This window comes from Podarcis erhardii (genome assembly GCF_964252035.2).
Source record: "Podarcis erhardii genome assembly, chromosome: 9".
NCBI classification, from domain to species: domain Eukaryota; kingdom Metazoa; phylum Chordata; class Lepidosauria; order Squamata; family Lacertidae; genus Podarcis; species Podarcis erhardii.
The window spans coordinates 52,119,993-52,130,745 of NC_138512.1; the positions used below are offsets into that span (position 1 = coordinate 52,119,993).

General features: G+C 43.2%; 1 protein-coding gene across 2 annotated transcripts; it reads right to left on the reverse strand.

The window, feature by feature from the left end:
• Positions 1-1,121: 1,121 nt before the first annotated feature.
• Positions 1,122-7,108, reverse strand: LOC309349333 (dynein light chain roadblock-type 2). Of its 2 annotated transcripts, none has more exons than XM_081875144.1 (4): positions 7,070-7,108; positions 4,101-4,176; positions 2,296-2,463; positions 1,122-1,390 (listed from the first exon to the last, which is right to left on the reverse strand). In XM_081875144.1, exons 1-4 carry the CDS (start codon positions 7,091-7,093, stop codon positions 1,347-1,349), a joined length of 312 nt encoding a protein of 103 aa, XP_081731270.1. In that variant the 5' UTR covers positions 7,094-7,108; the 3' UTR covers positions 1,122-1,346. The 2 variants fall into 2 exon arrangements, with proteins under 2 accessions (XP_081731270.1, XP_081731271.1); XM_081875145.1 differs by lacking the exon at positions 7,070-7,108 and adding an exon at positions 6,646-6,793.
• Between the last annotated feature and the right edge of the window lie 3,645 nt (positions 7,109-10,753).

Consider the following 10,753-nt stretch of genomic DNA (forward strand, 5'->3'; position numbering starts at 1 on the left):
ATGCCGAAATGTTATTGAAATGTTTAGATTACTAAAAATGAAATATTTATTAAGTGATGAAAACAGAAACTTCAAGCAAGATGTAGAGATTTCCTAAGTTTGGTAATAATAATAATAATAATAATAATAATAATAATAATAATAATAATAATAATACCCCACCCATCTGGCTGTTTCCCTAACTACGTTGGGTGGCTCCCAACAGAATATTAAAAACACAATAAAACGTCAAACATTAAAAACTGCCCTAAGAAGTTACTAAGCATTTAACAGTCCGCACCTTTCAGTTCAATGAAGCCCACCACAGAAATAGCATACCTCAATATTATCTTAAAACATACTGCTTTGCTAAGTGAATGCCTGCAAAGAGATGACATTCTGTCTTGCTGCACATCTCTGTGATGAAACAGAAACGCCCTCTTCAAGCACTTCTGCTTAAGAGATCTTCACTGTGCTTGAGAGTCCTTTGTTTCCCTCCTGCTTCATAAGTACAGTACTCCATACATTCCTTTGAAATAATTCCCTCACGAGGTTCAGACGTCACGCAGCCTGAACCTGCTTGAGTACTGCTGGAAGTAAGCCCCACCGAGTTCAATGCAATAGGCTTGCAGCCTTGGTTCAGAACTTGTGGTCCCTGTAATATTTCCAGTAGTTTGTTTTGCATTTCACTTCTATCTGTAAACTACTGATAAACGTTTATTTCATACAGGCATCTGAAACATTGTGAGCCACTGTACAAAGAGTAACTGCAGACATTAATTAATAAGGAAAAGCATGTTTAGCTCTATCAGAAAAAAAAATCACTGGGTGATCTGTCATTCTAAGCAGCTCACTATATTATTGAATCCACTTACTTTGGGCACAATCAATCTCAAATTGGAAAACTTGAGCATATGTTTAACAATCAATCCCACTGAAATCAAAGGGACTTGATAATCCTGTTTAACGTCAGCTGAAATGCAACCATTATTTAATTCTGCATTCCCTACTTCCGATTGTTTACATGAAAATGGCTTTGAGAGCTGTTTTTATTAGAGTTCCAGCCGTAGCCTTAGCTCTGTGCTTCATTATTTCAAAAGATTTATTTAATTTTAGAACACATGTCCCAATCAATGTTAACACATGTTTTAACATTTAGGTTTATTGTCCTTTAAGCAGTTAAGACACACATTTTCATTAATTCAGTTACAAATACAATGCATTTGCACACATGAGAGATTTTAGCTTGCAAACTTCCTGACAAGTTACTGGAAAAGTTTCTTAGTGGTATGCTATGACATTGTATATCTGTAGTAAATGTTATTTTAAAATTGTAGCACAGTTCCCCTAAAATTGGTGTGGTTGGTCTATTCGCAAGGATTTTGGATAACGATCAGAAGATATTCCTTATCTGTGGAAAAAGATAATAAACAATGAAAGTGGTAGCAAATGCTTACAGCTTGTTCTATTTCGGCTATTCCTTATTTTTACAATATACATTTCAAAATAGTTCTATAAGCCAAATATTTTCATAGTTGTAATATTTTGTTGTATTTGGTGAATCCTTTTCCCAATATTGATTGTTAACTATTTTGGGGGGTTGATCTTGGGCAAAATAATAAAGACCACTGCTTGTGCCCACTCAGTAGACAAAATGAAACACTTCAAAAAACAATAACAGCCATTGTTTATCAAATACCATCTTGATGTACAAACACAAGTACTAAAAGTTAAAAGCAAATCTATCCCATATTAGATTGGTGGTTTGGGAGTCATTTGTCACCAACAGTAAGTTGCTGCAGTTTTATGTGCTAACTGGCCAAATCCAGCTTTTGGAAAATGGATGTTCCTCACACCTAGGAAATACCAGATCTAACAATTTTCTCGTTTAGTCAGGCACAGCAATCAGCTATAGTCTGGCCTTGCCACACAACATGATAGATAAATGCTGGGCCCTCTCTATTTAAGCCCGGGGTGCCCAAACTTTTTTCAAAGAGGGCCAGATTTGATGAAGTGAACATGCATGAGGGCCAAACAAAGTTGTTGAGCTTTTTTTAATCCCGGGACATATACTGCCAAGGGGGCAAGATTAAATTGACTGGCAGACTGGATTGGACCCCAAAACGGACTTTGGACATGCCTGATTTAAGCAATTAAAGGATCTAAAGGCAAGCACATCCCTTATGCTTTTATCTTCCTAACTGAAACAGGAAGACGGATGCTTAACAGCAGCATTGGAGCAATGAAAGGGACCTCAAAAGCTACCCACAGAGCAGTAAGAGCAATATTTTCTTTTGGAAGACAAAAATATATTACCTGGGGCAACCATGATTTCATGTTTCTTTGATCTAATCCTGAGAAAGGTCAGATCATTCTGGGGATCGATATCTCTCACTGTGCTTTTTGCTTTCATCGTGAGCTGATGAAGGAGACCTGCGTATTGTACTGTGGTTGAGTTGTCAAGAGTGGTTCTGATTGGGATGCCTGAAAAGGAAGTCATTTGCTGCTTTAGGATTAAACAGGGCAACATCAGTACCAAACTGCATCTGAGGTTAAGGACACTTCTGAAAAAGCCATTTTTACTCTGGGGAAAGAACAGCCAATCAGCAACTGTTACAGGTGAGGAGAAGCAATTAAACCATAAATAGGAATCTGTTCACTCCTTTTGCTGCCCTGTATCAGAGACTGGGAAGAAAAAGAAGGGACGCCTAGTTGGGAAGTAAGCTGCCAGACCCTACTACATGCATTTTAATGAGATTTCAGTAACCTATGAGACAAAAGTTGTAGACCAAGATTGTCAGGCTGTAATCAAAATTACTTGGGCAAACTCTATAAAAAAGAGTTTTCAACAATCTTCTCCATGCAGCTTGATATCCACTTCTGCTTAAACTGAATAACTATTACCAATGCTTACCAGCCAAAATAGGTATGTTTTACCTCCACTGCCAGAGGAATTATGCTTTTAAATATTAGTTTCTGAGAATCACAACCAGAGGGTGTGCTATTGTACTCAGGTCCTGCTTACAAGCTTCCCACAGGCATCTAGTTGGCCACTGTGAGAACAGGATGCTAGACTAGAAGGGTCATTTGCCTAATCCAGCAGGTTGCTCTTATGCCCTTACAGACTCTCCAAGTGTCCATATTTTCCAGGGCAGTCCAAGATTTTCAGAAACCATCCTGGTTTCTGATTTGATCCCAGAATGCCCCACTTTTCCTTAGGATGTCCCTATTTTCATCTGAGAAATGTTGGAGGGTATGAAGTTATGCAACTCCTGAGCCAAGGAAATAACTATATAACCTTTAGAAGACATCTGAAGGAAGTTATTTAATGTTTAATGGGTGGTGTATGTATAAATAAATAAATAATGGAATAGGACGGCCCTATTTTCATTGGAGAAATGTTGGAGGGTATGCCCTTATGTTCATTAGGTAGAGACATCTGGAGATATTGTAAAACCTACTACTGGAGTAGGCACATGAATCTTTCCTCAAGAATCTCAGTATTTTGAGTAACTAGACAAATAGCTACAAAAATAATAAATGGTCACAGAAACTTGAGATCATTAGAGTAGTTACATACTGGGTGAAACCCCAACTTCGAGTAAATGGGAATGCTGCCACCAATTTCAAAAAAACATAATTGTATCCAGTGCTTATATATGTGTGTGTGTGTGTGTGTGTGTGTGTGTGTGTGTGTGTTGGTACTCCCCATGAAGTTGTTAAAGTAAGTGCCACACTTTTAACATTGGTGGAAAGGGAAGTGCCAGCACTGTGTTTCCCCTTTAGTACCCCCAGAAAAAAGCACTGGTTTTATCCACTGTGTTAAAGTGGCAAAAGTGTCTTAAAAAAACATAGCATTTGTGAACTTGAAGAAAATGCTGAGGCCTCACACAGAAATCACAAAGTACCCATCAGCCTCTTGATATCAAATAAACTATTCACACTGATGACTTCTTCAGATTAAAAGAAACCAGTCCTCAGCTTTGAATTCAAATTGTAAATTAGAATAAGCAACTTAGCTTAAAGGAGATTTCGAATAGCAAAATAAAAATTCCAAAAAGCATCTTTTTGTACAAAGTGTTGAGTGTACTTCTGAGAACACCCAAAAGGCAGATCTTTACCTTCTGCATTTACGACAATAGTTCCAATAACTCCTTTATGTGACTGGATCCTCTTTAAAGTTTCTTCTACCTCTGCCTGCAAAAGAAGCAAAATCACTGTAACAAAATGTGAGAACTAGCCCATAAAATTTTGGCAGCAGCCAATATTTCTAACCAATTTCTAACCAATTTGGTCTCCAGCTCCAGAACATGGGATAGTATCCCACTAAATCAAAATCAGAGCAGACCCACTGAAATTAATAAAGTTAGTCATAACCATTAACTTCATTGGGTCTATTCTAGCACTGGATCCAGCCCATTGAACTAGCTACTGAATTAACAGCAATGGATCACTTGTGGAGGGAGCCCTGTTGCAGAACAGCATCTGGAATTATGGCATCACGCTGAAGGCACTAGGGAACTTGGCTGCTCTGCATTAGTGGGGCAAGTCGGAAGGGACATGCTCTTAGTGAAGCAAGAGAGGTGCTATGTTAAAGGGTAAGATGGTAAGATGGAGGCTTAAAATGCCATCTATATTTTTCTTTAAAACCCAGCATTAAGACAGCCACCTGCAGCACCCTCTACTTCTACATATAGTAGTCTGCTCATGTGGGGTTTCTTGCTACCAACACCCTGATAGCAATACTGAGAGCAGAAAGCCACACTCACGAGTTGATAAGAAACCAAATGGGTTGGCTCCTTACAATCCAAGTTAAACTCAAGTTTTGGTTGATTTACCCAGGCAAGAACCAGCATATAGTGGTTCCTCAGGTTACATACACTTCAGGTTACAGATTCCGCTAACCCAGAAATATTATATGAGGTTAAGAACTTTGCTTCAGGATGAGAACAGAAATCGTGCAGCAGTGGTGCGGCAGCAGCGGGAGGCCCCATTAGCTAAAGTGGTGCTTCAGGTTAAGAACAGTTTCAGGTTAAGAACGGACCTCCAGAATGAATTAAGTACTTAACCCGAGGTACCACTGTACCTGCTTACACAAATAACTTGTGTTCAATTTGCTCCTGGATGCAAAAAAAATTACATGACTCATAGATAGAAGGATGGAACCCGCCCCCCGCCCCCCCATTAAGCAATGGTTCCACAAGATTTGGGAGAGAGTAGTCCTATAATAAGTAATCCATCAGGTCCAGGTTATATGGCACTGTTCTTATTTATAATTTTCTGAAAGGCTGGATAACAACTGAGAAAAGTGCCAGCACATTATAAAGCAGGCTTCCTCAACCTCGGCCCTCCAGATGTTTTGAGACTACAATCCCTGACCACTGGTCCTGCTAGCTAGGGATCCTGGGAGTTGTAGGCCAAAACATCTGGAGGGCCAAGTTTGAGGAAGCCTGTTATAAAGCAATGGTTATAACTGTAAAAGGGGATGCGGGTGGCACTGTGGGTTAAACCACTGAGCTTAGGACTTGCCAAACAGAAGGTCGGCGGTTCGAATCCCTGCGATGGGGTGAGCTCCCGTTGCTCGGCCCCTGCTCCTGCCAACCTAGCAGTTCGAAAGCACGTCAAAGTGCAAGTAGATAAATAGGTACCGCTCCGGCGGGAAGGTAAACGGCATTTCCGTGGGCTGCTCTGGTTTGCCAGAAGTGACTTAGTCATGCTGGCCACATGACCCGGAAGCTGTACGCCGGCTCCCTCGGCCAGCAAAGCGAGATGAGTGCCACAACCGCAGAGTCGGTCATGACTGGACCTAATGGTCAGGGGTCCTTTTACTTTTTTAATAACTGTCAAAGTCTAATCCAGTTCAGGAAAGATTTGTGGGTGTGGGTGTTATCTATCTCTTATATCTGTAAGTCCCAAAGTAGCTTACAAGTTAAAGGCAATAAAAACAGCAAGAATAAAAACAATTATGTCAATTATTTTTTCGTCTTCCCTCCCAATCCCTCTTACTTTTCAGTGAGCCTCAGAGCAGGGACTCTTATGGTTGTTATCTGCAAGCCATGTTGAAAGCCTTATTTGGCTTAAAAGTGTTGTTGTTTGTCCTTCTACGCAACTATTAAAAAGCTGGATAAGCCCCGCCCTCATTGTTTGCACTCCGCCATCCTAACAGTTGAGCTCAAGAAAACCTACCTGCCCTCTTCTTCACTCTACATCAGGTCCATCTAATACAGTGTAGCTCACCCCCACCCCCCACCCCCGGTTTCCAGGCGGGGGACCAACAACTTTTCCCCACCTGGAGATGCCAGAGGCTGAACCTTGAGCCTTCTGCATGCTAAGCTGACGCTGTACCAGAGAGCTCAGGCCTTTCCCCTATATAGGAACCCAGATACCGAGTCAGACCATGGACCCACGTAAGCTCAGTATTACCTGCACTGATCGGCAGCAGCTCTCCAAGGTATCTGACAGGAGCCTCTCCCAACCCTCCCTTGCGATGCCGTCGGGGGTAGGCGCCCTGCCACGGCCCTTCTCCTCCCACCTGCACACTCCCTTGGCTCCCCCCATTTCGCGGCCCCCCCCTTTCTCCCTACACATACAAACCCGGCAAGATCACGGCTTCCTCACCGCCTCCCCCCTGAATCCCACCACAGCATAAGCTTTCCCTTCCCTCACCATGGCTCCGCTGGGAAGGCTCACAGGCGGCAGCGCTTCAGCAGGCCTCCGTTGCTATGGTGCTCTGCCTGCAAGCGCAGGGCTGGGCGAGAGGAAGGGCCCGGAAGTGAGGGGGCGGGTCATCGAGAGCCGTCCGAGTTCTGAGCCCGCCTGTTTCAGCCTCCCCAGCAGAGCCCTTTCGCTTGCTTTGCAAGGAGGGCAAACTGTGCTTACTTAGGGAGCAACGGAGCAGTAATAGCAGGAGCTTCTTTTTGGAAAGGGAAATGTTTTCCCTCTTCCTTCCCTCCCCCCCCCGCCTGCTTTCTCCTTTCCCTCACGGGGAGGAAAAACAGCCTATAAAATAGACTTGTTCTCCTCTCTCTCTTGCGATAAAGCCAACTTCCTTGCTAGGAAGCCTCCGTGTAAAAAAACAAAAGCAAAACACCTCCAGTGGTTCCTCCGGTCGCATGAGCGGGAGAAGCGGGGCTCCTCCGTGGAGCTGCCTTGAGACTTGACTTCCCTCTCCCGGACAGAGACGCTTGCTTAGAAGTTAAGAAATTGCCATGCCTTTAAAGTCCCGTTTGCTCCATTCTCAGTGTTTGTTTGTCCTGCCTTCCCTTCCTCCCTTCTCTCTGTGTTGTCTGTCTCTACTATTTTCTCCTCACCCTTGAACTCTTCTCAATTCTCCCCTCCTCCCTTTGCTTTTTCACACGTTTCCCCAACCCTAAACATCATTTTTTGCTGCTGCTTCATTTTTCTTCCCTCGCACCCACCCCTACTGGCAGAAAAGGAAGGGGGGGAGTGTTTTTGTTTTTATTTACTGGTTATGTTAATATTGTTGGTTTCCCCTAAATAGCTTCCCTGTTCCCTCCATATTAAAAATGAAAAATAAAATAAAGGAGGCTTTATTTTATCTTTGCTTGCTTGCCCCCCCCCCTTCAATAAAAAAGTAGGATTGGGGCTTTCAAGGGGCATCTTCTGTGTTGCAATAGGGGTTAATGGAGGGGAAAGATTTAATTGGCTGTCTTATGCTCTCTTAACTTGATGCTGCTTGAATTGATGTACTTCCATTGCAGGGGTTGGACTAGATGATCCTCTAAGGTCTCTTCCTAATCTGTGATTCTGTGACCATCTCACAGTAGTCTCAAACTTCGCTTCCAACTCTGCCCTCAGCTTTCTGTCTCTTTCTCTCCTCTTCTGGACTTCGCAAGACAGCAAAACAGCTTTTCTGCACTGCTAGGATGTTTCCCATTTCCCCTTTAAAGCAGCTCCTTGGGCAAAAAACTACACACTTTCAAAAGTTAGAAGAAGAATAATTTGGATTTGATATCCCACTTTATCACTACCCAAAGGAGTCCCAAAGCGTCTAACATTCTCCTTTCCCTTCCTCCCCCACAACAAACACTCTGTGAGGTGAGTGGGGCTGAGAGACTTCAAAGAAGTGTGACTGGCCCAAGGTCACCCAGCAGCTGCATGTGGAGGAGCAGACACGAACCCGGTTCCCCAGATTACGAGACTACCGCTCTTAACCACTACACCACACTGGCTCTCGCTAAGTTGGGCTTCAGAGAAGTGTGACTAGCCCAAGGTCACCCAGCAGCTGCATGTGGAGGAGCGGAGACGCGAACCTGGTTCCCCAGATTACGAGTCTATCGCTCTTAACCACTACACCACACCACTACACCACACTGCCTCAAAAATGGGAGACAGCTCTGTCAAGGTTTGAGGCAAAACACTGGATGGGATTAGAAGGGATGGGACGGAGGGGGAGCTTCTGACAAGACACTGCAACCCTCACCCAATCTATTCGGAAGTGAATCCCATTCACTTCAGTGGGACTCACTGCCACTAGGATTGTAGGTTTTGCAAAGAAGATAGGAAGTGGGGAAAGCAAACCAGGGAGGCAGTGAAGAAAGAAAAATGGGGGAGACACTAAGACTGAAGTAGCCCGTGTGTGTGTGTTGGCTCTTGTGGATTTCATGACAGCTGAAACTGCCATCCCGAGTGAAGGTGGAAGAAGCAGGGGACCAAACAGCTAGTGAAGGGTGAGTATTAGGCATCTGAAGTCACAGTGCAAGCCTAGCCATGTTTACTAGGAAGCGGGGGGGGGGGGGGTAACGGGACATCTGGGTAACTGAGTTACCTTACCTTAAATAAATTAAATTATATACAGGGTCAGTCCTTTAAAAGAGGCCCCGTGGATACAGAGTACACATGTTCTATGGGGCCTCTTTTAAAAGACTCACCCTGTATATTGTATGGAACAGATATACACCCAATGCCCAAGGCAAAAATCCACCTGTATCTCTCTATTCAATAAAGTTGTGAGCATTTCTTACCCAGATCATTGTCTGCTTGTGTTTATTAATCATATCTTATATTTAGCCACTGCCTGGGGTGTGGGTTTGTGCCACTACAACTGGGCCCAGAATCAATCAATATCTATCTATCTATCTCTCATCTTTTGGTAAGTTTCCCCATCTTTTTCCAGAAAAAAACACTGCTTGGAACTTGCCTTGAAGCCTCCCTTTTTCTCTTACAATGGCAATGGCACCCACCTGAGAGGGGTTGGAACTGAGTTCTGGCAAGTTCCAGCTGCAAAAAAGCACTGCCCAAATCTCCAGCAACCATTTTTTGGTATTGCTAGGCTTAGCAAGAATATCCATCTGTGTGTGTGTGTGTGTGTGTGTCTGTCAGCCTACCTTTATTTTAAATATATATAAAATATCAATCCAATTCAAAACATAAAACCCAAAATATACTTAACAGCTGTTATGTAAATCATTGCTGATGGCAACTTAGGGTCCATTCCACCATTTTTGAGATGAGAGAGTCAATGTGACTTTGGTGATAAATGCTGGTTAAGTTTCTTTTGAGAATATTGGTCTTGGGGTAATTTTAAGCTGTCAGAATAAAGAGCAGATCCAGCCCAGTTTCTAGTGGCTTGGCCTAGCAGCACTGAAAGATGCTCCACATTGCAGTGGTGTAGGTAGGGGCGAAGCAGCCCGGGAGCGCAGAGCAATGGCGCCCTCTCCCCCGTGACTCCCAAGCCTCCCCCGAGCTGTCAAAACATCAGGAAGAGCTTTCTAGCAGGCAGATCTCAACAGTGGAAAGAACTCCCTCAGGAGGAGGTGGCTTCTCCTTCCTTGGAGGTCTTAAACAGAGGCTGGATGGCCATCAGTCAGGGATGGTCTAGTTGAGATTTTTTCATTGCCCCAGGGGGTTGGCTAGATGACCCTCAGGGGTCCCTTCCAACTCTACAATTCTCTGGTGCAGGTTTGTGCAGATTTTTAAGTACAAGTTGAATGCAAGGGGTGCATAGGATTCCAGCCAATCTTATGTACCGTTGGCTCGGGAATAAGTCCAACTGAACATGATGAGACTCGCAGGCGAGTAGATTGCTGCTGTGCAGTCCTGCTTTTTAAATAAATGTTTTCTTTTTCAGATAATACAGAGCGTGGTGAAATCACAATAAATAAAACCTTCCCTTCAGTAGTTTCAAGCACTATTACAGGTTTCACATAATGTCTGTACTGCATTGTGAAAGCTCTGCAGGTATGCAAAACCTATTGCATACCTACAGAGAGAAGAGTTGGAAGACGCAAGAAGATGGATGGTGAGAACAGTTGCGATGCTGGCTTGACCTTAATACAGGAAACAAGCAGAGAACAACTGGAAGCAATTGATCAGCTTCAGGCAGAAATTAAAAAACGTACTACGCAGATGAATACGCTTCACCAGCTATTTGCTTTTTTGCAAATCCAAACATTGTTGGATACTGGAAAAGATGATTTTATTAAGAAACAAATTCTGCACACGTGTGCTCAGTACACAGAATTGAATGCTGCATCTATGCTCACCGAAATAACTCGACTTCGGCACCACATTATCTTGTATAAGGAGGTCAATCCTGATGAGCAGGTTGCAAACTGGTCAGCTTTAGATTTGCTTCGCTGGGTGTATAAGTGGAAGCTGCAAGAAAGTTTAACTAACTTTGTTGTCACATTAAGAATCTTTCTTACTATCACTGTTTCTACAGCGAGTTGTGAAAGAAGTTTCTAAAAACTTAAACTAATTGAAACATATCAAAGATCTACAATGAGCCAAGAAAGACTGAGTAATCTAGCAA

Coding starts and splice junctions, on each gene's coding strand:
- LOC309349333 (XM_081875144.1), bottom strand. CDS start 7,093: ATGCGACCGGAGGAACCACTGGAG. Junction 4,177..7,069: donor GACCGGAGGAACCACTGGAG/GTGTTTTGCTTT, acceptor CTTCTTTTGCAG/GCAGAGGTAGAAGAAACTTT. Junction 2,464..4,100: donor TATTGTCGTAAATGCAGAAG/GTAAAGATCTGC, acceptor CTTCCTTTTCAG/GCATCCCAATCAGAACCACT.